The sequence below is a fragment of the Vanessa cardui genome, chromosome 11, assembly GCF_905220365.1.
Source record: "Vanessa cardui chromosome 11, ilVanCard2.1, whole genome shotgun sequence".
In the NCBI taxonomy this organism is placed as follows: domain Eukaryota; kingdom Metazoa; phylum Arthropoda; class Insecta; order Lepidoptera; family Nymphalidae; genus Vanessa; species Vanessa cardui.
Genome location: NC_061133.1, coordinates 10956673 through 10984550, shown reverse-complemented (window position 1 = coordinate 10984550; position 27878 = coordinate 10956673). Strand labels below are relative to the sequence as shown.

Below are 27878 nucleotides of genomic sequence, written 5' to 3'. Positions count from 1 at the left end.
AATATGTTAATATTAATGGGACTGATATTTGGATCAGTTATTAATTTCATTAATACAATGCATATAAAACTCGATATCATACTACAGAAGTTTTCGTTGCATTCTAATTCTTATAAATTTGTGAAAAATATTTTTGTAAGAGGTAATATCTGTGATTGTAACTAGTTATATACTGGAGTTGTAACTTTGTAAGGTATGTGTATATAATGTCTTTTTTAAACTTCAAATGCATCCTATTTTAAAAACAATATTGAATTTATTTAGTATTTGTTTAAAGAAACATATTAATTTATAAATATTTCATTTTAGATAAGGTGATTAATATTACGACTTTTCTGCGTTCGAAATTAATTATTTACTAATACGGATATTTATGCCAATCTATGATGTACTAAAGAAGTTATCACACAACGATATCTTCTAAGTTTTGAAGCAAATATTAGATTAGTTTATTCGACACACTCTTGGTCTCTCGACTCACTCGGTCTTGAGTGAGTCAAAGTAAATTAGTAATCAGTGAATGTGCTCGCAGCTTTTTACCAAGCAAAGAAAGCAAATAAGTCTACGTGTATTTGCATTTTTTTTCATTAGACGTAGTAACAAAGACAAGACGGTGTTTCCTTGTCAGAATTCGTGGGTGTGGGTGACTGTGTGACATTTTTAAAGTCGGAACACACGTTACAGGTTCGGTACATTCAAGCTGCGAATATTTTCGGAAAGAAAAAGTTGTTGAAATTGTAAAACTGATGTTTTTGCAGTTCGGCTTGGCTATATTTACGTTCTAATTTATAGTCGTATGTGTGTAGAAGTCAGAAATAAAAACGTGATTTATAATTCACAAGCAATAAAATAAATTAAATATTTTATAGGAGCATCGACCCATTTTGCAGCTATTGACATCAGAAACCGGAGCATTAGACAAAGATTTAAAAAATGTTCACAAATAAAAAGGCAGCTCAGAGTTTTCAAATAAAACATTAGTTCTTTTATAACGATTTATTGTACAAAACAATAATACATTAAAATGTACAGGTATGTTTAAAATTTGGACACTTTTAGGTCCCAAACTCTGGATAATATTGTATATCCTTCCCTTACAGACACCATATTGCTCGTCGAGGCGTCAGCACTAAATAGAAATATCGGCTCTATATAAGCAAACTAGATAAAGAGAATAAAATATAACAATAAATAATAGCACGCTGTCAACTTAAGTACACATAGTCTATCGCACTGCTTCTGTCGACGGGCACCATGTAGTCTTCAATAGAACAACGTAATAACAAATCGAATAAACCTCCTAAGTATAGTTATGTATATACACATTATGAACATGTCCTCTCCGAGAGCCTACAGCGACACGAGCACGCCCGCGGACTCACGGCCACAGCCGAGCGTACTATAGAGAGACGAGAGCGGAAGTAGCAGAGAGAAGCGGATGAGGAACTATGAATCGGTGGCGTTTACCACTTGTCAATGACCACCTCGTTCGCTGTAAAACAACGTTAGCGTTAGTACGATGCGCTCGAGCGAGTGCCGTAGTCCGAACTTACGAGGTCTTTATGCAGAGATCACAACCGTGTCGTAGTTACTAAATGTGTAGTTTCACTGCGGGATCACAACAAACAATGAATGTTCAAGGAATATGTGCGTGCAGTGCGCTGCGGCGGAGTCCCGGCGCTTACACCTTCCACGTCGGCTCGGCTGGGGGCAGACAACACCGCGTTAGTGCATGCGCGCCACTGTCGGTCTCGCCGCGCCAGTGGCAGGACAGGGAGAAAGTTTTGCAATTATATTACGACGGAACCAATCATTAATTTAGACAAATCAAATCTTATATCATTTATTAAATTGCAATTCATATTTAAATACTGAACATAGATGATACGTTCACTTTGAAAAAATATAAAATTTTGGATTTATATTTTAATAAAATATTGTAGCCAATAGCGATTTAACATTGAAGCTTGCAAAACTTTTTTTAGTTTGTTAGCAGGAAAACAAAAAAAAAAGAAAAACTCATGTTAGTGTGCGTCAACGAGGAACACGTAACCTGCTGTAATAATGTATGACACGAGTGCAATTTTGGACAGTTATGATTGAAAATTTAATAGGTCGAGGGGTGGGGGTTGAAGAGGGCTCTAAAACACAATGTAGGAAGAATAATAATTCCATTGTTTTAATTAATTTAAAATGTGTATATTTTAGTTATCTGCAACATTTTAGTACATAGTTATATTTTTATAAATAATAATCGGAAAGGTTTGGGATTCACAACAAATTTTTGAGCATGCCCTCAATTGTGCAGTGTTGAATATATGTAGTTGGTAACAAATTGCCTCGTTTATTTAAATAACGTAACTTATTTAAGAGTTTCCTCAGATACCTGAAAATACATTAACAACAATCGAAATGTCATTTCAAAGTCAAAACAAAACAGTATTATTAAAAAAAAATCATGCGATGCACTCATGCAGGATTTTTATTTCACAATTTCATTTCTTACAAACTTACGAATGTCCAGAAACTAAATCTTATAAAATATAAAACATTGACAGACTTCACATTTTTGTAACTTATATTATGTTTCAATGTTGAGAAGTTGAACAAAAACCAAATCACACGAAATGGCCATAAAATCCTTAATTTAATCTAAAATTTATCACCAAAACCAATCAAGTAATATTTACTATTAACTAACTATTCGTTAATATTTTGACTATATTGCTTTATTATTATTTTCAAAACTACCTTATTAATTATTTTGAAAACATCGAATGCAATAGAGTTCATAGTGGGGCATCAGTCGACAAGATCACAGTATCAACTAATGAAGTTTCCAATATTTTATTTAACGCATGAAGACACATTCATAAATTTGTTAATATATTATTAGCAGTTGCAAAAAAAACTAATGAAACAGTAGCATAACGCTAACTGCAAACGAGTGGAGCCTAAAGTATATTTGAAATGCGTCAGAGTAGGGTAAAGCAACCATGGGTAAGAGGAAAGTGGAAAGTTCCCTTTTGACGAGAACAGTTGTCGAAATAACGACGTCCTAACAATACACTTACAATAAATTAATCTAAGCTAACAATGCACATTACTAGATAATGTAATTTTCATACAATATGTCTGCCGTCCGTGGACGAGGTAGTGAGCAATGTGCGAGTATACTCTCAACTTATCGACGGAGTTCGTTCCAAACAACTAATTTATACAAAATTTACCACTGAATCCAAATATACTACTCACTTACAACTTAGTAAATTCTCATAAAACCATAAAAATTTGGTGTTTCAAAATTTCGGTTGGAGTCGTCACAGCCACTGACTCGTAAACAACTTTCGCACAATTCTCGTATGTATATAAAACGAAACGTGTACCAGTTCGAGACTCCGAGGGTTACTATTGTAGAATGAATTATTGTCTCGCACATGCAAATGCAAACACACGAGCGCCTCCCGCGAGCCGCCGCCGGAGTCCCGCTCGCCGGGCTCGGGTTAGCACACACGGTTAGGCTGTGGTGAGCTCGAGCTCATAGTCCGTAGGGTTCCACAGGGCGACCGCGCTACCCACTCTCCAGGGGGACTGCTACTGACACTACTGCAGCCGTCGAGGCTAGAGGGTGGGTAGCGCGGAGTTCGATGGGAGGGTATTAGGTGTGAATCAAACGGGGTGGCACGATACGCGAGGGCGGGCCGACTTATAGGGGTCCGTAGATGATGATGCCAAAGAAGACGGCCCACATGAGCACAATCCATTGCATGCCGTTGAGCCAGTCAACCAGGGAGTTCCTCTCACCGTCGGAGATCTTGCGCGCGACGAACTTCAGCACCTCGTCGAGGAGTACGACGGGTATCGAGAACTTCATCACCGTTACCCACTCGTCCACCGACAGAGGCGTCACTTGGAACACGGCCTGCGGACACACCGAACACGCACACATAAGGGGTTGTCCATTAATCACGTGATCTTTTTTTAGCATTTTTTAACCCCCCTTCCCCCATTGGTGATACGTAGTGAGGTTTAAGACCACCCCCCCTCCCCCTTCTCAACATCACGTGTATTTTTAGTACCTACAACGAATCTTAAAATTTTCTGAATATTATCTTAATTTAAATACAGGTATAATAGGTACTATAATCTTATTTTATTCTGAAATTAAGGACCATATTTGTTTAAAAATCGCGTATTAGACAAAAAATAAATACACGAGATATCTTACTACACCCCCCCTCCTCCTTGTGTTATTTTCGTGATTTTTATCAAACCCCTTCACCCCTTTCAAGCCTCACGTGATTAATGGACAACCCCTAAGACGTATACCTTGCTACCATTGCAGGACCAAATGATTCATAAAAGTGAACTTACCGAGAGGACCTCTACGTATAGAATGACGAAGTGGAGGGTGAAAGAGAGTGCCATGGAGCCGACGAGCCACATGTTGGACCAGGGTGGCATGGAGACGAGAGACTGGTTCTCAGATAAACTGTTCATAGCGTTCAACATCTCAATGGTTACGAGTACAGAGAGAGCCATCGTCATTGGGTGGGGGTCAGTGAAGATCTTGCAGTCGATACCCTGAAATTAAATTATTATTTAAAACTTTTGTCTGATTATATATGAATTAAATTGTATGTCTGGGACAAAAGAGTACCTTGAAATCGTCGCCGCCACCAAGGCATTGCAAGTGATGGGTGAGTTGCCAGTAGCTCATTGCTGGTCCGTAGGGCGAGTACATGAACCACCAGGAAGCAGCACCGACTGTGGCCATACCGACGTAGCCACCGATAGCCATGTATCTGTGCGGAAGAAGTAGCAAAATTTTTTGATTTAAGAAAATCTTTTCTTAAATATAATGAGAATCACCCGCTTTTGAAGAAGAACTACATATTAAATTTTAAACAAACCTGAAGAACAGCCATCCGGAAATAAGACCTTCATCAGCTTTGCGGGGTGGTTTGTCCATGATGTCCAAGTCAGGTGGGTTGAAACCGAGGGCGGTGGCGGGGAGACCGTCAGTTACCAAGTTGACCCACAACAGTTGTACGGGGATCAGGGCTTCAGGGAGACCGAGGGCGGCAGTCAAGAAGATGGATACGACTTCACCGATGTTTGAGGAGATGAGATAACGGATGAATTGTTTCATGTTGTTGTAGATGGCACGACCTGCAAACGTATATTTTGTTTATAACTCTACATTATATTAATTTGAATAGAGTAATATTGGAAAAAGTTGAATAAAGACAAATAAGCAAGATATTTATTATTATAAACCGACCTTCTTCAACAGCAGCTACGATAGAGGAGAAGTTGTCGTCAGCCAAGACCATCTCAGCGGCAGATTTGGCGACGGCAGTTCCTGAACCCATAGCGATACCGATTTCGGCCTTCTTTAAAGCTGGAGCATCGTTTACACCGTCACCAGTCTGTAATAAATTTTATGAGTTTCAATGTTTGGTACTATAAAATATATAGTAAAAAAAAAGTAAAGTAACAGCCTGTACATTTTCCCACTGCTGAGATAAGGCCTCCTCTTCCATTAAGGAGAGTGTATGGAACATATACCACCACGCTGTTCTAATGCGGGCTGGTGGAATAATATGAATGGTGGAATAAAATGTATAGCTGCTAAATTTGACTAAGTAAATAGTAATGTGCTTTCTCAGTTGTGGCGTTAAAAGCGTAATATTTGTCAATTACATATTTCGTTCGTTTCAAATTAAGATTTATAACAACGAATAATTTATTATTTAGTTTTGCATTACGTAAGGATTTCACTATTGTTATTGTATCTTTCAATTCAGACATGATATTTCAAAGTGTTACAGTTTATAAACAGTGCCGACTGACTAACATAAACATTACATTTCGGAAAGCATTCCCAATACTACTATTGTAAACATCGAATAACGCTTATTCGCTACACTAGTTATGAATATATTGTTTTAAGAGTAATAAACAGTTCAAGATCTCATGTTAATAAGTTTCACGTATTAATGTTTAGAAAATATCTGTACAATAAAATCACTAAAACGTCGAGCGATTATATTTCTTATTTAATTGAAACGTTTATAATAAAATGATTTTCAAACTAACCATAGCAGAGATTTCGTTCATGCTTTGCAAGTATTCAACAATCTTGGACTTGTGGGCGGGCTCCACACGGGAGAAGAGACGAGCCTTAGCGCAGGCAGCGCGTTGTTCAGCAACGGGGAGATCGTCAAATTCGCGTCCAGAGTAAGATTTGCCAGTTGTGTCTTCATCTTCTCCGAATACACCAATACGCCTAAAATTTTAAGGGTGAATTACACATATAGAACATTCAGACTTTTACTTCCAATGATAAAGATAAAAGTAAAATGAATATACCTGCAAATAGCTTCAGCGGTGGCCTTGTTGTCACCAGTGATGACAATGACACGAATACCAGCAGCGCGGCAACGAACGATGGAGTCGAATACTTCTTTACGAGGGGGGTCCAACATACCAACAACACCAACGAAAGTGAGGTTGACTTCATAGGTGAAGAATTTGGTGGAGTCGCCGAGGTCCATTTCGTCGGGTTTCATTGGGTTGTCAGCGGTAGCCAGGGCCAAGCAACGTAGGGTGTCACGGCCGGTACCATATTGGCGGGTAAGTTCCAGGATGCGGTTCTTAAGGGTGGAGCTGAGAGGTACTTTAGCAGTACCAACACGAGCGTGGCTACAACGTTCCAACACACCTTCGGGGGCACCCTTAACGAACAGTTTAGGACCAGTACCAAGGCGAGAGGGCTTAAGGGGAACACAGTAAGTAGACATAGATTTCCTGTCACGGGAGAACTCAAGTGTGAACTCTTTCTTCCATTTGGTTTCGATTTCCTGGCGGACAACAATAGCAGCTGAGCGGCGGTCGAGGCCGGTCTTTGGTACATTGAAAGGATTCATCTTCTCGGCGAGAACGATAAGAGCGGTCTCAGTGGCTTCACCGACCTTTTCGAAAGCTTGTTTGAATTCGTTAAAATCAATGGCGGAGTCGTTGCACATAACGCAAATGGTACCCAATTCGTGCAGAGCGTCGAATTCTGCAGCCTTTACTTTTTGTCCCTTCAGGTAGACATCACCAAGAGGTTCGTATGTGGAGCCTGTGATTTCGAATTCCAAGAAGTTGCTGTCGCCACCTTCAATCTTTTCAAAGATGAACATGCGTGAAACAGACATTTGGTTGGTGGTTAAAGTACCGGTCTTGTCGGAGCAAATGACGGAAGTACAACCAAGAGTTTCGACAGATGGGAGAGACCTGACAATGGCATTCTTCTTTGCCATTCTCCTGGTACCAAGAGCAAGACAAGTGGTAATGACAGCGGGCAAACCTTCTGGAATGGCAGCCACAGCCAAGGCAACGGCAATTTTGAAGTAGTATACGGCTCCCTTAATCCAGCTTCCACCATGAGCAGGGTCGTTAAAGTGGCCAATGTTGATGGCCCATACGGCAACACAGATGACGGAGATGACCTTAGATAGCTGCTCACCGAATTCATCGAGTTTTTGTTGTAAAGGTGTCTTTATTTCCTCAGTCTCAGACATTTCAGTACGGATTTTACCAATGGCAGTATTGAGACCAGTGCCGATGACAATACCGCGAGCTTTGCCGGCGGCTACGTTAGTACCGGAGAACAAAATGTTCTTTTTGTCCTGGTTTACAGCGCGAGGGTCGGGAATGGCATCAGTGTGCTTGATTACAGACACAGATTCACCAGTCAGGATAGACTGGTCAATACGAATGGTGGTAGAGTAAATTTTAATCAGGCGGATATCGGCGGGAATCTTGTCACCGACAGACACCTCAACGACGTCACCGGGTACAATCTCTTTAGCCCTAATTTTTTGAACGCCAGCTTTGTCGCCTCTTATTACTTTACCCATTTCGGGTTCGTATTCTTTTAAAGCTTCGATAGCGGATTCTGCATTTCTTTCCTGTGGTCAAAAATATAAGTTTAGATATCATCTACTTAGTGCAGTGAAATTTAATCATAATTTAATTTTAGTTTTACTTTACCTGCCATACTCCTACTACGGCGTTAGCGATAAGAATTAGTAAAATAACAAAAGGTTCCACGAAGGCGGAGAACGCATCTTCGTGTTCTTCAAATAAAGCTAATACCTGGAAATTAAACAAGGTGTTTTTTATTCGCGTGCCTTGTCAAATAAAAATATTTATGCTTTTAATTTATACTTACGAAGGAAATAATGGCGGCTAACAGCAAGATCTTGACTAAGAGGTCATCAAATTGCTCCAGAACTAACTGCCATATACTCTTGCCTATGAATAAATGTGTTATTTAGATGAATACTCGACATGAAAAGTAATTTTAAGTGGGATAACTGACTGTAAGATATTGATTGAAGGCAGAACGTAAACCAGGTCGAGATACTGAGACGTTTGGTATACAATATTAGAGTAGAGTATACCTACAGTAAAACTTGATCTAAATATTTAGACGATGCAAAATGAGTTTTTAAAAAAATCTTGGTACAAAAATTTGACATAATAATATCACAAAGTTATATTTGTTTACATTATTATCATAATCAAGCCTAGGTTGTTACCAGACCATGAAGCCAATGAGAAAAAAAATTACCATGACATACTTTTATATGAACTTAAGAAAGATAGTCATTGTAAACTCCCTTTTATTATATACATGATTGAAATATTTTTTAAGAATTTATAATCAAACCGCATTATCACGAATGCAGTTTTTGCTGTATTTTTATCATTCTAACGAGATTTTTTTTTCTTACCTTCTTCCGTAGGCAGTTCTGAAAACAGAAAAGAACCGTAATTAGAATTTTGAATGAAACATCAAAGGAGTAAATTTAACAGACGATAAACCAGTCAGAGCATGCATGCGATCTATCTCGGCAGTTACGATCGTACATAAATACATATACATTGACTAAATATGCGCTAGCTAGGCTGACCACACGCCGCCAATATTATGATTACGAATAAGCTGTGATTGTAAGATCTCGAATCGTCTATCAACGACTAATCCTTTGTTATTATTATGTTACGTTGAAATAATTGCTATATATATTTGATTGGTCGATTTCTCCAGGTACTATGAATGATAACTTTTTATTAAAGGAGTAATATCGATTACGAATATTAACATTGATTTGTGATTTAATTATAAAAAATATATCTCTATTTGATACGTACGATGCAATTGTAGATTGTCATTTTATTGTATTGTTGTTATCATAATTAATATCTTTACGTGCTAAAGAATAAAAATTAAAAACAAAGGCTAATCCTTACGGACAGATAAAATTTCCTAAGGTGTTTTTCTTTTGATAAGAAATAAGAACAAAAGAATGGAAATTTTAGCTTATGCTTTGCTTTGTCTTTACGGTTGACACATAGTATTTATTTTTTACTTTATTTAATGATGTATGTTTATATTTGTGTAACTTTACGTTGCCGCGGAACGGCCACATTGGACGGCGTCTCGACCAATGTTGTCGTTCCACGACGCTATGTACACGTGGAGTGACGTATTGACCTGTTCACTAACCTCATTACATAGGTAACGTATAAATGATTAATAAGGATACGCACGAGGACAGCAATAATCGAGACTTCGGCAAGTATAACGCGGATTGCCATTAACGACAGTCCTATAATGTGTAAAGTACGCGCCATTTACAGTACCTATACAAATAGTTTTTTTTGTATATACGTTAATACATCCGTGGTAATATTTTGTGTAAATAAACAAAGCGGTTATAACGTTCCGCGTGTAGTCAGGAATACATTGATATCTAGATTTCATCTGAATGTAATCGGGCAACGTGCGCCAAGTCAATCGTTGTATTGACTATTTGCGTACGCGATCCGTTTGCTTGCCTCAGCGAGACTAATGTAAGCAATTAGTCAACGCAACGATATCGCCTTGTCAGCTTTTGCGTGCGAATGCGTTTTAACACAGTTATCGACATCTCGCTAAAATGGCAGTTTTAATGATCCTCGCTTCCTAGGTCTGTCTACGTCACTCGTGGAACGTGCCTCATTTAATAATGTACCACACAATACATTCGAGACGTTCCAAGCTAATGGCACGTTCCTATAATCTAACTATACAATTGTTATTAACTTAGAGCATGATGCGTATAATAATCGAAGCGAAGGTTCTTTCGAATGTCATTTGAGTCTTATATCTTTAATTCTGATTATATTAAAAAAGGACTTGCTCATTACATCTTTTATATACTTAGTTAAATATTGAATAAATGATGTAAGGTCTGTCAAACTTTATATTTATTTAAATCAACGACATCCGATCCAAATGTAATATAATATCTCCTAATAATGTACTTTACTTCTTATTCATATGAATGTTATGTACGTAAAGAATTTATCAACCGAGTTATATAATTTGGCACGCATTCAAGCAAAAAGTAAAGCCATGTCAAAATAACAGACGTCATTTAATTTTAATGTATGGTACAGATCTATTCTCAAGTGATGAAAAAAGATACATTTAAACGTTTTTATAAATATATATTTTAAAGAAAGACTTGAGAAAAAATATTAAAATCTTTTGGATACAATAAATAAAACCCACGCTAACCAAAAAAAGATCGCGAATAACATTTTCTTTATCCATACTGTATAAAATAATACGCTTCATGTATAATTAGTTATTTATTTTAAAACATATTATAATATATGTAACGAATTCGATTTCTAGTAATGGTATGCAATATCGTATACATTTCTAGGTAGTTATCTTAAATGTCAACCTTATTAATAATTAATGTAATTACAACGATTCTAATGACATTTATTTATTCAATAAAATATTGGAGCGGAGATATTGGGGCGTACCGCGCGTCTGCTCTCTCGTAGACGCAAGACACCAACGTAAGAAAGTCCGAAATAAACCGGCCAGTGGTGTCTATCTATATAATATTTCAGTCACTAGGCACTCTGAGCTCACCGCATCACGCGTCAGCATTCCCAGGCGCCGCACACCTCGCGTTACAATCCCACTCATAACTACCAATGCACCAGCCGACATCGACATTGCTAAGAATTTTCATAATACGCAAATCAATGATTCAATTCTATGACTTCACAGTTCAGAGCAACGATTGTTTTATTCATTTACGAACGTCATTATTTAGACATTTGTATTTATATGCAAGATCGACTCGACATGTTTCTTCCACAATAACCTTTGAGATAAGTGACGCACGTACGTAATGTATAATACGTTTACGTCCAATAGACTATTGAGTCATATCAATAAAAACCTGCTTCTTATCAGGAAGTTTAGTCTGAATGTTTAATCTAAGCAAGCTACTTGAAACGTTAATTTGATAAGACTTTAAATTTTGACAAAATTATGTTACTACGGCTATATGTCTGAAAAATGTTATTTGTCAATCAAATTTTCTTCTATATTTATATAATCTTTTTGTTTTCTTGTGCATCTATCACATGAAAACTACCGATTATATGATGACACCGATCGACGCGAAATCTCAATACATTTAAAAAATATATTTATATAGTGGTGTCTTTTATACTTTAAAATATAATTTTCTAACTCTTTTCTTGAAAAGTATGGCCTTGAATGCGAATATTTCTAAGAAAAAATATATACATTTCCCTGTGTATAAACATAACTTTGAAAACGTACTTCTTATATTATATTAGATACAGTATATAATTTAAAAATATATATTACAATTGCAAAGAAGGATGCTTCAGAATTGCATATGGCATACAATGTTTAGTACACCTCTTCACTTAACGAAGATAAATTATTATAAATATTCTAATAAAGTTATGGCAGGATGTTTCTTTGATCGGTGATTTATTTATCAAAGAAATTTTGGTACAAAAGCATTATAAGCGCACTTAGAGCGATGTACAAGAACAGATGGCCTAATATAATATCCGTTTCGAAGATTAAAAATGGCTGTTGTGATTAATTTTAAGAAAGATTAAACAGCTATATGTATAATTTTATATATTTTGATACGGTAAAAAAATGATATTAGATTTGGGCAGGAAACCTGCATTGCTTGCGAACATTTCCACGATCCTCATTGTCCAGGCGTGTTGGACTAAGTTCCCAAGTTTTCTGTTTATGAAAAACAGCAGTAAGTCTTTTACGGATTTTATGTTAATATTACAAATACCCTAATGGCAGTAAGGGTAAACGAAACTTCAATTATAACATCATAGCTGACGCTTGAAATAAATACCTCAAATATTTTAAAAACACAATTTCAACACTAAGACTTATCTTTAAAAAGTTTATACGAAAAGAGCTATTTTCGTAAACAATTCTCGAAAACTGTCTGTAAAATTTAAAGTAGCCTGAATCAGCGCTTTATGAAACGTACGAGGGTAACAGACTGAAACGATGAAATTATAAGGATTCAGAGTTCACAGCCATAACCCCAAGTGACGTCATTGCTATGTCATTTTATGTTTTATAACAAAACAGCTCACTTCAGACGTACGATGATTAACAAATTATGTATACAACCAAATTGTTGCATCATTACGAAAAAGTATTTTTTTTTTAATTTTTGTAATTAGAACACTCGACTTCTGTATTCAAAGAAAGTACTTACATATACATCCTATAAATAAAGGATGTTGTTTTTTTTCAATTTCAAATTGAATTTAGATCCCTTTTTATTCAAACACGGAAAAAGATCTCCATGAATTTGTGAAAGTAATCGAGAAATTTATAAGTGTTTTTCTGCCTCTAAACATTGTATTGCATATGTGTTATTTATTGTTTAATGCACGTTAATTTGGATGAAATAAGGAAAGCAATATCATATAAACTGTCTTAGCACAAAGACTAGCTAATAAAGATCTGAGCTATTATTAATTTATTATACTTAGTTAAATCAATGGCGGAAACTAAGTAAAAATCGTATGAGTCATTTTCATATGATCTAATAATGTAACTGACTTTGTATTTATTGTAACAGAATATTTTGCTTGCTTATAATTATTTTTTTTAATTCACATAAAAAGCTATGAGTGAACCGATCGATAGAAGTTTCATATAATGATAAGTTATACTTGCTGCTTTTATGTATGTTTTATATGTAAAGAATACAAAGCTGTACAATAATACAAATTATTATATGAGAAAATTATTGATCCTGGCGTTTTTTAAGCTATCGCAGCCCAATCATTTTATTTTAACTATTTTGAATATTTAATAGGGCTTAAATTCTATCACCTTTGAAGTTCGGGGAGGTACTATTACAGACAATACTGAATAATTGTTATTACTGCGACTTTTAGACAAACATGAATCATGTGTCTGGCAATAAAAACAACGAATAGCAATAAAAACGAATATAGTTTCATAGTTATAATTTCTGAAATCGCTTTATGTTTATAACGGTAAATGCTAATTTATATACGAATGATTTAAGAACGCAAATAAATCATGTAAACATTAAAGGACGATAGCTTCAAAGCCGCTATAAATTCATTAACAAGGCATTATTTGCGTTAGAATCTATTTCGGTTGGAAGTTTTCCGTATTGTGACCGATTTCAAAGTGGAGTGACGCGTTGCTTGGATGCGATTATTCTACGGAGGCAAATTATCGTTCAACGAGCGGACCGAGGAGGCCACGAAAATAAACAATCGCATTTACCTTTACGTTACTTTAGATTATCTGCCTTTAGTTGTATCTTAGGTAACTTTTAACAATTTGATTTTAGTTATGAAATAATCTTTACGAAAAAATGTGACATTATTTTTCGAATACTATTATGTATTATTAATTAAATTTTTGACAACACTTGAAAAACACTAACTTGTATGGAATGTAAGTAGGTATTTACATTTAAATTGTTTTAATACAACATTATTGAATACAATTAAGGTTGAATTAAATATTAAGCTAATAGATATTATTTTTTAATGTATATTCTTAATCACTTATACCATTAGTAAATGATTATTAATATATAATTTAAAACATATCACTTCGTTTACGTTTTTATTGGGTAATACTTTTGATTATTCTGTTAATGTTAGTACCTTAATTATTACACGACTTATAATATCGCCGCATATATTGCTTTAACTGTTTTTGTCTTAATTTGACCGTGAGCGTTTACTAAGTATAATTACGATAAGTCCATGATTGGTTGAATTCTTTCTGTGTCTATCTTTCGTTGGTTGATTTTTTATGTTAGATTACCTTCCTGTCTTCCTAAGTTAAATACACAATAGTACAATATCATTACGATGACATCATCCTATTATAAATATATTTTATTGCAGGAACTCTGTCAAACTAAAGGATTAGCTGTAGCCTTCGTCTATTCAATAAATCAGGAAATATCCCGTACACCGTCAATATAACTTTAAAGATTTTGTTCTCCTACGGAATATACTGAACTGATTGATTCAATTTTTATATCTCGCTAATAGAAATACAAGCGCGAGTACCGACACTATTTTTGGGCCGATTTTAATCAAAATGTATAGACGGTATGCATGATAAAAAAATAATTTAGATATAAAAATGAATATAGGAAGAAATTAAGCGGACATCGGTAAAGGCATAGCAAAGGTTTAACGCAAATATATTAAACAAACTGTGTTATCGCAATTATCCACTCGGAGCCGAGCTTATCGTATATTAAACAATATTTCGCATCGGCACGCTCCGAGTGTGCTCTGATAAAAGACAATAGCATTTTTTTTTCCGCCAGATTCATCTTGTTCTATGTAATATACCATTACATTGATAGTAAATATAAACGAATATTGAGATTTATGTTTCGAGTCGGATATGTTAACAATAAAAAAAACAGTGCTTAAGTCAAGTTCAAATCGCAGGTCAATATTATTCTTAGCTACAATTATATAATTTGCATTACGGATGTACCTGTCAAGAACTAAAATTTTACATTTAAGTATAAATATTTTGCAATATTTCTTGAATAAAATGTCATTGTATTTTTGGTACTAAGGTATACTTCATAGGGTAATGCTAACCGTTTCATTGGTCTAGTGGTTAGACGTAAGGCAACATATTTTAAGTCTTGAGTACCAAGTACCACAAAACGACAAAATATAATAATTCGTGTCTCTATTGGACGTTAAGTCGTTGTTCCTGTGCCTGAACTTTTCCGGTTGTGTCTAATCAGGCGCCTTTTATTAGATTATGAGAGAGAGAATCTAAATTAATATTGATAATGTGAAACTCTGTCTGTCGTTATTTCAGTACCAAACTAATGAACCGAATTTGATGAAATTTCTTATGAAGCAAATTTGAACTCAAAGCAGGACATAGGCTACTTTTTTCTTAACACATGACAACTGGCCGAAATTCGCCAGGAGGATATATCTAGTCTAAGCTATATCATTAATCGAAAGTACTTTTGACCAGTTGACTATTTTTAGTCCTTCTAAAAATAAGCCGACTACATTAATATTATTATTTTATAATAGCGTTACAAGTATGAAAATAGTGTTCTTAAAATGTATCAGACGTAACAGGGACGTAATACTAAAATTCTTATACACTTTGTATGATACCGAATTAAACCCAAGCCCAGACGCAAGCAGCCTTATTATAAATAAGCATCTTAATACAAAGCACGATTGTTTCGACTACAAGGTTAATGACCTTCTATATATCTAGGTAAATGTATGAAGTCACGCTAAATTGTTTACGTTTATCAAAGTCGGTGATAACAGAAGATTTTATTTATTTGTACAACAATTTTAAAAGCGTTTTTCTATTCTTTTTCTAAGACAAACTGTTCGTTCGCTAATTTTACATTAATATTTCTGAATTTAGGGTCTTACGCTCAAACTATAAACCTTGACACTGATCAAAACGACAGATAGAAAATAGTATTTTTATAAAAACGAGTAGGTGGGAAAGCTGTAAATATAATCTTACAGTAGGTATTATCGCGCCTCTTATTGATTAGTCTTTTTTGTGAACAATAAAAAATCGTTAGAGAATTTTCTATCAAGTAGATAAAATGGCTATAATTATAAAAAGGGGGTGACACGATCGTTATCACGCTTGAAAGGTCCTCTGGTAGCCGATAGCTTGCTCGCGTGCACGCACCATTGCTAACCTGCGATGCTCACCGAACACAAGAGGTGTTCGTAGTATCCGACTATAAATAACACTGATGTACGCGTGAACAAATCCTTGTTTAGTCACTAAGTTGTTTTTTTTTTAATTTGGAATTGTATTCGATTCAAATTTAAACAGCTTAGACCGCGTTTAAACGATACAAAAAAAAACAACAATTTTTTGTCAAATCGATTTTTTTTTATTGTAAATTGTTTGTTGAGCACATATAAGGAATGTTGCTCACCTCAAATCGAATCGTGTGAATGAATTTGTAAATTGGAGCTATATACTCTATACAATGTTAGGGTATGTATTAGTCCATAGTATAAAAAATCAACATCTAACTTGATTAATTAATTCGATTAACTTTTGATACAAAAACATATGTACCAATATAATAAAAAAAAATCAACATAAAAAATTGAAAACTAACAAACAAAACTGGATATTAGACATAAAAATAAAAAAAAAACCGTCGTCACTAATATTTATTATTCAGAACGGCAAGTCAAATGTAACGGTTAATCTATCGTTAAGTTTTTAGCGTCAGTTATATCAACCATTTTAACTTTCCTATCGAAAGATTTTGCGTGTGTTTAAACTATGCTCTTTGTAGTTTGAATTTCCATTACTATGCGATACCACGGTAAATTTTATAAGGTTAACGATAATAATTGTTAAATATTTCTTTTATGAAGTAAGATTATTTAATACGTACGATTATATAAGAAAATTTGAGGCGAATAGATTGAGCATTCATATTTGAATAGAAGTAAGTCGCAAGAGAAGCATTATATTATATATAAGCCTAATAGAGGGCGAATTGAGAATGCGTCTTTTTACATGAAATGACTACTCAAAAATAAACTATACTCTATTATTTAAAAGTGTATGGTTTTTATATGTGGGGATTTTCTATAGAAAAATAAAGAAAAAAAATTTATGTTGTCTTAAATTGAGAATATTTAACAAAATATATTTTGGTTCAACAGCTTCGAAACAATAACATCATATTGCTATGAAAATCGAACAAGAATGAAGTCTAATGTAGTGTAATCTTTATAAAATGCTATAAGTAACATTCAAATGTCCAAATTATAAAACAGTAATCATTTAACTTAAACGATAAGCAACAATCTTTATGCACCTTTTAAATTAATCAATTATTTTATGCAGAGCTAAGTTTTGATGATATATATATATATATATTACAACAGCTTAAATAATTGTTATAATGTTATTAAGTAACAAAAAGAACCACAATTTATAAATGAAAACTTTTAATTCTGATGTAGAGCAGGTTCGGTTCGAAAAATGATTTTCTTTTTGTCATTTTTTAAGTGAGCCAATCATTTTTGTTATTTTTTGTCTCTTTAAATCTCAGTAAGAAACCGTGTCATAGAACAGTTAGGCATATTCAAAAATTGGCAACTTTCACTTTAAGAGAAAATACTCAATTTCATTTCTTTGTTGCCTTGCTGTACTTTATCACACAATAGAATGATATGCAATGATACCTCTGAGCATATTTAGATTTACCGATCATATATTTTATAACAGTCTACAAAGCAGCTATCGGTAAACTTTGAAAACGAGGACTTACATATAGGGGGAATGAATATAATATCTATATATTGCATAACTATATATAAACATTGTCTGCTATAATAAATCTTAACTGAAGATTAAGTTAATTGATAAGATAATTTACATAAAGAATTGATTTTAGTATAATAAAATTCAAGTTATAATTATTTTTTCTCATTATTTGTCTCAGTAAAAGATACAAAAAACTATTAAGATTAATAACCACTAAAACTATGACATAAAAAAAAAATTGTTGCCTATTTAACATAAACATCTGAAGTCTTAATACTTTGTATATTTTATTTTCTGTACTGAGGAACAATAAAATGTAATAGCATTCTTGAAGGTTTTATTCAAATATATTCTTTTAAAATATGTTAATTTTGGAATTATATGTATTTGATACTTAGAAGAATACAAAAGTATTTTTAATATAATTCTGCACAACTCTGATTGGTTTACCAAATTATAGTAAAATTAAAACTACTTACCATTTGGCCCATATTTCTCTTGATTCCTTTTAATTTGGTCTGGAGTCAGACCTTTGTCTGGGTCTGTACCAAAATATCCTAAGACTTCGTCCACGGATTTCGAGTGAGCGTCGTCCATGGTGGAATTTCTACGTTGCCGTCAGTTCTAGAAGGTAATACAGAATATAGGTTAGAAAATGACAAGTCATCATCATGATATCACAGAAGTAAACCAAGTTCCATGTTGTAGGATTATAATAATTTTATAATAATATGTAAATAAAAATATTGATTTTATTGTACTTTATTACCGCGTTCATCATCATTTCATTAACGTGAAGGTAACCTCGCAATATTATTTATGATTGTATTAATTGTCATTTTATGATCGAATTCTCCCGACAAATCGTATTTAAAATATATTGAACATTCATAGGAATTGCCTAAGATAAAAATAATAAATATTGAGCCGATGCGAATTTAAGAATGATGATAACTGCCTTTTTCCTACATTAAGCACCGTTTGATCAGACAATTACACACTCACCAAGAACTTTTTTAATACATGAGCAGAAAATGTCTTAATCAATGTTCCACTTAACATAAATAGTCTGACTTTATATTTTCAAAGTTACAACTAAAATTTGTACTAAGCTAATACTTTTTCTCGTAAATATCATAAACTACACCAACACGTCTCCAATCGAGCCGTCATTTTTTCCTAGACTGACGTAAAAAAGGAGTCGGTCATAACGCCATCTGGTATCCAGGTCAGAAACTAATGTTATCAAATGTAAATCTTTTTATTGTATATTTTTTCTTTACTACATAAATAATTTGTTTGATTGATTTAATGATCGTATTTTTTATATAAAACATGAAAGAAACATGTTATAATAGAAAAATACAACGAATATAATTTACGGCTTTGAATAAATGTGGTGCATTACGATAGGTTGAAATTGTACCACGTGACGCAGTGCTATTTTTATGGACTAGGCGCCTAGAAAGTGCGGTATTTTTAAAATTAGGAAATAGCTACATAATTCTCTTCGCGTTATGTAACACTTTATCACAATATTATTTTTCACAATCCTTCAGGTAACTTATTAACACTTAATTTCACAGTAAATAGTAGTACACTTGAATTTGATCCGTTTTTAGAGATATTAGGAACTTACTGAAATATTTTATTCGACAGCGTCGGGAAGGAAAGAAGAAATAAAAGTGACGCGGGAGATGTTTTCCCGCCGCGCCCCGAGTAGCAACTCCCGGGCAAAGAGCGACGATTTTAGAGCGGCGCGGGCGCGGCGGAGGGACATCGACGGAGATTTCTTTAATTATTTTGGCAACAGTACTAGATGGCACAGTCAAGTCGCTTTCCAGGGTTGTATGTCGCGCGGCTGCCGTCGTCGACCGTCCTATGTTGATCTTTTTATAGCGACCGATGCCCGGGTCGAGCTCCCGGTGCTTTTCGAATGTGCGGTTTTGGCGTAACATTGAAAATTGAAGAGTAATACCAAGTCAAATATTATCGCTAAATTGTCAACATATACAAAATAAAAGTAAGGTATTTATGGGTATATTTTTACACGATTATCTTGGTCATTAAGAAATTGAGCGCGACCTAGAAAAACTGGGCTCACGGCCAGGGTCTGCGTGGCCCTTACCTTGATTTACTAATTCTTACAATTTGCGCATTAATTATAATGAAAGTTCCGAATTAATACTAGGCGCTATGACTGCCTGACTCAATAAATTTTTAAAGTACCTATTTACTAGTTTTTTGTTAAAAATGTAATATTGTTAGAGTTTTTGTCATTTTCATGTAATAGGATTATATATACAATATTTTCTACATGATTATGAAACATTACTATAAAATAAAGCAAAAAAACGAAGCATTAGTCTGAACATATATTTGCTATAATAAAGTTAATAATCGTACCGTAACAATTTATGTCGTATTCATTTTAATCATTGGTATTATTTGTTCTATTTAAAACTTTTATTATTCGCTGTAGTTAGAACTGTGCTTTGCTTGTCAAATTATTATTGGAGCGCAGCCGACAGTTCGAAATTGCTATAAGATCTACAGCTGGCAAGACGAACTGTCTTTTGACAATGATCTATGATATAGAATAATTCACATCATGACAAGCATATCGCAAAAACAAGTCACATGTTAAATATTATATAATAATTATTTAAAACACGATTATCACTATCCAATTTAAAATGCCCTGATGTAATTGATTTAAACTGTTCTGTTTTTAATAATTCTAAAACTTGTGTGTATCTGTGCGTGCATTTCAATAAAAGCGATACTACATTAAAATTTATATTAAGTTGTAATTCAATGACAATATTTAATATATTTTTATTGTTTCGTTTTTTTTTTTAAATTATTGATTTGATACTAGAACAAAGTATGTCATTGCTTATCTTAAAAAAAAATTAAACGGTACATACTCTTTACTTTGTTCCTATGATACGTTTGAATATTTTGCGTTATAATTTTTTAATATAATTGAAGTTTACTCAACCAGAATGAGGCAAAAATTAAAAAAAAAATAAAATAATTATACTTGTTTACCTTTTGCAACTAAAGTATATGGTAGTTCAGTTTTTATTTTACGTATTGTACTTTAAGAATTCTACTTTGGGGTTGATTTATAATTAATTATAAAACTTAAATAGTATAGACAAATTTTAAAGATGACAGCCTTGTGTTCAAAGAATATGTATATTTAGAGATTGAAAATAGAAAATCACCGAGAAACAGCTGAATGCCAATGTTAACATCTATTTCGGTGTCTGAATAAAAATGTATTAAATAAGATTCAAACGTTTCGGGAACAGTGAACTGCTGTATATATGTTTTTAGTGATGATTTTTGTAAGGACGAGAAAAACAAAATCGTTTTCAAAATATAATATATCGATGAAAAATATAACATGCGTCATAAATTTCAAATATCTTTAGTAAGCTATTTTCGGTATTAAATCGATCTATTAACCCATAACGTATACCTTCGCATATATCATTAAAAAAATTTCTCATAGATAAGGAAATGTTATGCTTCATTACTTTATAACACAAATAACGCGGTAGCACTATTATAAGAGCTTTTCAGTCTTTTCATTATATGAGTAATATAAATAGCCGCTTTAATTTATATGCTAGAAGATATACCTATCTGGAAATATGTTACGTTGCTTAAAATGCATTCAATTGAATTATTTTCTCCATACGAATATAGCTCATTACTGTTTAATTACGACGAGTATATTTTATAAGCAATAAAGTCTTCCCGACGTGCTATCCCTACCTTCGGTTTATTTTTCTATTATTATTATATTTTTGTTTTTTTTAATGATCTACAAATTAATATTTGTAGCAATACAAACGCTATTTCATATGTGATAGAGTATATTTACGTATACATTGAATGGTTAAGTGAGACAAAAGAATATGTCGCCTTGTAATTATTAAACTTTTTTTTAATGTAAATTATTCTCGTAAATGGGTTTTCATTTGATAGCTTTAACAATAGATGAAATAATAAGAAACGTAATGATATATTTTAAATCGAAACGTTATAAAATATTCATAGACATAATTTTCTGCTTTATTGAAATACAAAATGTATCTAAAATACTCACACAAAATTTGCTACGCTTATACTATACTTATACCAAGGTAAGTATTAACTGTAGTATAAAACCTTCCAGTATTACAAATGTGATTGATTATTCTGAATCAATAAAAGTTCGAAAATAAATCTTTTTCACGACATCAACCACGATGAACTATTGAGAGCTGTATCTAGTGAGAAATAGAAGTCAAGAAGATATCGAAAACATACTTATAAAATATGCTTTTAAAATTCCAAGATAATGTAACGAGCCAATGTACGCCAATGCGTACGCACGATGTTACATCTATCGAAACATACACGTAAGGCTATTCGTCATCTAGAAATAAACAGGCGAAGGTAATAATCGAAATAGAATTATAGTACTTGAGTGTGTCGTAACCATCTGCTTTGGCAGGTCCCACTTGTCTGTTGGCCCAAGGGATTTATAAGAATCATGTTCTACATGACTCGGAATATTAGGCAAAGTTGCCTCAGCCAATTCTGCACTGAGGCTATCTATGTAAATCAGATTATTGGGTTTTATGAATATGTTAAAATAGAATTCACAGTTTCTTTGTGAATAAATAAACAAAATCAACGTCGTTGCGAACACTGATTTGTGTAACAATCTTGTTTTAACACACTATGCCAATCTTGTTGAATACTGTACATTTAAAAACCACATCGTTTTAATGTATTCGGTTGAAATAAAAAAAATTTATTTCTGGACGTTTCATGTCAAAAGATAACTTAAAGTTTTTAAATTTATCGTTAATGAAAAAAAATTAAAGAGTTGCTATACTGATAGAGATAACGTAATAAATTGCTCATCTGAGTGAGCTCGTATCGTAGAATTGACGTACGCCAAGTATTAGTTGCTTTGTTCGTATATTTAATTTTCTGGTTTCGAATTTGAAGATTTTATAGACGGCCATAAAAATAATAGCTCGTTTTAACGTATTTGAAGAGTATTATAGTAACCGTATAATTTTATCGGATTAGGAAGCTCTAATAATTATCGTGTATTACATTATAGTCGTAAAATTTCAGCCGAATTGATATAGTTTGAATTTAATATTCTTTAGTGTTGTGGTATATTCTTCTATATTAAATAATATAAAGCATTCAATAAACAGTTATATTATGTGAATTATCATGCATTATTTTAGACAAATACGAATGGAATAAACATTTTGAATGTGATTATTGATGGAAAATAAAGTTTAACTTGATTGCATAAAAAACTATAGCTAAGTTTTATTATATAATTCTATTGAATAAATTAGTTATCTTGTTTGTTTTAAGGATTAATTAGCGTAATTGCTATTTGATTTACGTAAATGCTGCGTTTCATATTAACCAATAATTATTTGTTTGTTTAAATCATTTTGAGTATATCATTTAATACAATAATGGATTTGACGTTTATTGATTGATAGCATCACAACAGATACACAAAAATGTCTCTAATTATATATATATATCTATATATATGAAATACAGTCGATAAAAGCTTAACGCCAAAAATACGTCAAAATTGATGAACAGCTATTTATATGCTACGCTATGAATAAGCTTAGAGGTGGTGATGGACGCGGTCTCGGCACTGTCAAACATTCCATTGTATATATTTTAGGATGTCGAATCTGTTTTTTTTTTTATTTTTTATTATATTTAAAAAAAATATTTAAGCCAGTATTACTAGAAGCGTATCTGTGAACTATATAGTCATCATCGATTGTCACACTGTAAAAAAGTAGTCTTCCCTCGAATAGCCCGTAAAAGTCGAGTTACTATTCTCGTTTAGCACAATATTTTTTTTTTAATATATTCAAATGTTATATCAATAACAGTGTTATTAATAAGTAATGGGCTACTATGAGCTACAATTTTGTAAGGTGCTCAACTATGTGTTTAACATGGCTATTGGTTAATTTTTCACGATCACTTTTCACTTCTGGTAACACTGGCTTATAGAAAACCGCAGTATATCACGACTCTTTTAAAAGAGTTTTTGGGTTTCTATTCACATAAAGAACAATCCATTCATCGCTAAATCCAGGGTCACGATTTGTGTATATAGGGGCAACACACTGAAGTCACATATTGCACATTTCACAGTTCTTTGTTGGCAACACTGTCACATATTGAAACTTACCGTTATCACTTATCACTTGGTCCCACTTATTGGTTTATTATAGAAAATACATTAATTAATTAATATTTTGTTTCTTATACTATCAGGTGAGGTTTGCGCGCCCCATGAGGAGAGCGTCGAGATTGTGGTGCGCCGGGCGTGGGAGCAAAACGTCGCTGTCTTTTATAAGCTCCGTGCCGAGCCGCGGGCGCTCTGCCAGCGAGAGCGTCTCCTCAAACACGCAACATCTCTCTCTGTCTATGCGCATGTGCATATGCAATTAGTTATTTAAAACGTCGTAATAAAGTTCAAATTCCTAAGCTAGCTGTTGCGTCGACTGCAAATAACATTTGCAAAAACGACGTCACTGACAACTTTTGACGTTTTATTTTACATTTATTAAAAACAAAATCGAAATAATTGACAACGTAACTCGACATACGTATCTCCATAGCCATTAAGTAAATATTATAATGTTAAATATTATAAAAATATAGAATACGTTACATTGGTTCAATTGTATAATTTAAGAATTCAACAAAATCAACTTGTTTGTCAAAAACTTTGTATCACTGTTTTCCTACATATAAAAGTGTAAAGTTTGATTCCGTCTTTAGAATAATAATTACTAAGTACGTTATTTGGTATGATTATTACATAATAATTAACATTGTTTTTAGTCGCTACAAATGCTACGGCGTAGCAGCAATTAGGTTCCAGATATTTTTTTGCCTAAAACAAGTCTTTTAATATGTTCTGTATTTCTAAATCATATGTAAATCAGGGATAGGGTAAATTGATTTCAAATATAAACAGGTAAGTTAAGACGTTATACAAAATATATGACAAATGTTATTCATGTAATAATAACAAAAAGTCACAGTCTAACACAGCTTAACCCAAAAAATATAGTTTGATAACACACAAATGACTTATAATAAGATTATTCATCTAAAACATGATTAGAAGTAAGGATGTTCAAGGACACATAATTCTAGTGCTTTTTATTTTCGCTGATATTTATTGTCTTCTAAATTATTAAGATGTTTTTCAATGACTTTATTGCCCTTAAGTTCATTAATTATTAACAAATATTGAATGTCGTATCGTAATCTAATGAAGTAAGCAATTTTTTTTTTTTTATAAGGACTACATTTAATGTTAAGCCTTATGTAGGTACTTATAGTGGTGGTACACTTTGTGCAAGTGCGTCTGAGTTGGCACCACCCAATCAACGGATAAACTATCACTTATCAGTAATACTTAATATAGTTTTGTTTCGATTTGAAGGATCGTTAAGTTGGTAGCTATTTGTGAAGAAAGGATTGATTAATATATAAGACTGCCAATGGCGTCTATTGGGGCTGGGATCACTTACCATCTAAAGGAGGTCTCACGAGGTAGGGAGATTACTTTACGAGTACCCAAAATAAAATAAAACCTGCGTAATTAAATATCCATTCATATTATTATCATATATTTTTTAAGTTTATTATTTACTTTTATTCATATTTAAAGTATTCGTTTTTGTTGTATGGCAGAACAAATTCTCCATTTTTATCTTGTATCATGATGTACATAAAACTAAAATATAATTAAATAAATCTACGATATAATAATTTCATATACTGATTTTTTAAATAAAAATAAGCGTAAGATGCTAATTACCACTGATACGTAACAGGAATATCTACGTAATTAGGTTGTAATTTTTACGTAAAACTCCGTGCATCGTTGACGTACATACAAGTACATACGTGCTATGACGTTTGATTACGTGATTTGAACGTCCATAATATTATAGCTTAACGTACCTATTTAATGAAAGCATTAACGACCAATCTTATTCTTATTTATTATATATTATTATCTTAAGTTGATTAGTAAATGTTTAATTTTACACTGATTCTTCTTCTTGTCGTCAATGACATTTCTAAGAATTTCAAAGAAGAAAACATGATAACACTATCACAATATAAATAAAATTGAATGATAATAAAGTGTCTAAACAAATATTTAAAAAAAATCCATAAATCGTCTTTTGTGTTTGGACGTAATTTACAAACTCTGCGAGATAGTTGATTACGAAGTCCCTATATTAGGATACAAGGTATCTTTTTGTTTATATTAATTTTAAAAAACAATAGAACCTAAAATACTATGAAGATTTGCGAGATTTAATGTGATACCTACCTTTTTCTGTTTCTTTCCTCTAATTTAAGGTTGCTTGGTAGACATCGCTGATTTAGCGATAGAGCCGTCTCTTGGATTGACTTTGCATCTTTCATAAATATGAATTATTATCTATGTGTTTATTGGTGTACAGTGTACTGTGAAATTATAATATTTAGTACTTCGTTAATTTTTAAATACGTTTCTATTTGAAATAAAATTTATTAGTATAATTATTGATTCGGTTATCGACAACGTATTGTGGGACTCCCGTCACTTCCTCTCGTGGCGTGGTGCGGCGAGCTGGTACTGCCTGGCACGAGAAAAACAAAAGGCGGTGGATTTTGAACGGGCAGGACAGAAGAAAGCTAGATTCGGTGTTGGGCGGAAAAAGGATATAATTATATATAATAAGCGGAAAAATGATATATGTATCGATTGGTAAATTAATATAGTGACATTAACTAATGTTACGTGGGTAGTTTTATAGGTTGTATTTTTTTTTAATTTTTAGATTTGAAGATTAAGTCAGCGGTAACACAGATAACATCGTATAAAACGTTATACATACCTATAATTTAATATTTATTGCTTATTATATTATTAGACTAGCTATTCCCGCCCGCTTTGCTTGGCATTAGTCGCAGAAAAAAAGTTTTCATTTTGTAATTAATTACCGATCATCAACAATGTACAAAAATAAAGGAACAAATAAAGGGAAAAAACATGCGAGATCTAGTCAAATTCTTAAAAAAAAAGTTAATATTCATCATCTATTTCATCTTCTTCAATGATGTTCTCGATAGGCTGCAGATTGGTCATAACACTTAAAAAATTATACGATGTTATATAGGTACGATGAAATTTTTAATTAAATTTCTATAGTCTGTAAAAGTTTGCATCAAACCAACACGTACTCTTTTATCCGGTTCTATCGAATATTAATGTAATTACATTTACAACCTTGTCAATACTTGCGAACGTACGTCAAAGCATCCTGAGTATATTCGTGCATATGTCTTGGGCTTCCACTGTACGAAGATCTTTGTCCAATATCAGCAGATACTTTATCATTCGATATTGTATCTCGTAAATAAATGTACTCTTTGGCTCAGAGTTTTGATTGGTTGTATCGAATGTAGTTTAATCGTTCGTTCTCGACCATAGCGTACATGTCAACAATGAATTGTTAAAACAGTTGATGACACTACAGAATATGGTTCGATTGATTATCTCTAATCATTATACGATACGTAAAAAAATCCATACAAATAACTCTTCGATGTCATAGAGCCTGTCGTGAGAATATTTTGATACAGTCCGATATTATATCCATCATCTGCTCGCATAAACATAATTGGATAATCGTAATAATTGTCATACGATTGATGTGTTTCAGCGACACCTTGATTGTTTTTGTGTCGCTTAGTGATAACAATACCTCGTTTTGTAATTTCTGTACCGACAATTACAGCTGTGACTTCAGGAGCTACGGCAGCATTAAAACGCCTTTCATGCTCTGCATTCAATGGCATTCTATCTGCATTAATAATGACTTTGAATCATTTGTTGTTTCACCTTGTAGAGCAGTTTTAAAATCTTTTACTAAACATTTATTTTCATAAAGCCTAATCCTAAATTTAGCGATGATTTCTCGATTAGTTGTGGTACTGGACATGCATCGAAGATCAATCTTTTTCTACGTTGTCCATGGAATAAATGTCC

At 33.1% G+C, this 27878-nt stretch overlaps 1 protein-coding gene across 5 annotated transcripts; it reads right to left on the bottom strand.

Moving 5' to 3' along the window:
• Nucleotides 1-981: 981 nt before the first annotated feature.
• LOC124533518 (calcium-transporting ATPase sarcoplasmic/endoplasmic reticulum type) lies at nucleotides 982-24200 on the bottom strand. Of its 5 annotated transcripts, XR_006966699.1 has the most exons (14): nucleotides 24003-24200; nucleotides 18226-18370; nucleotides 8790-8807; nucleotides 8225-8307; nucleotides 8044-8148; nucleotides 6376-7961; nucleotides 6103-6292; nucleotides 5285-5432; nucleotides 4914-5172; nucleotides 4661-4805; nucleotides 4375-4584; nucleotides 3805-3922; nucleotides 1554-1704; nucleotides 982-1492 (listed from the first exon to the last, which is right to left on the bottom strand). XR_006966699.1 is itself a non-coding variant. In XM_047108862.1 (13 exons), the coding sequence occupies exons 2-13, from the start codon at nucleotides 18341-18343 to the stop codon at nucleotides 1464-1466; spliced, it is 3009 nt and encodes a 1002-aa protein (XP_046964818.1). In that variant the 5' UTR covers nucleotides 18344-18370; nucleotides 24003-24200; the 3' UTR covers nucleotides 982-1463. The 5 variants fall into 5 exon arrangements, 4 of the variants coding, with proteins under 4 accessions (XP_046964818.1, XP_046964815.1, XP_046964816.1 ...); XM_047108862.1 differs by lacking the exon at nucleotides 1554-1704; XM_047108859.1 differs by lacking the exons at nucleotides 982-1492; nucleotides 1554-1704 and having other exon boundaries at nucleotides 2155-3922.
• Nucleotides 24201-27878: the final 3678 nt, after the last annotated feature.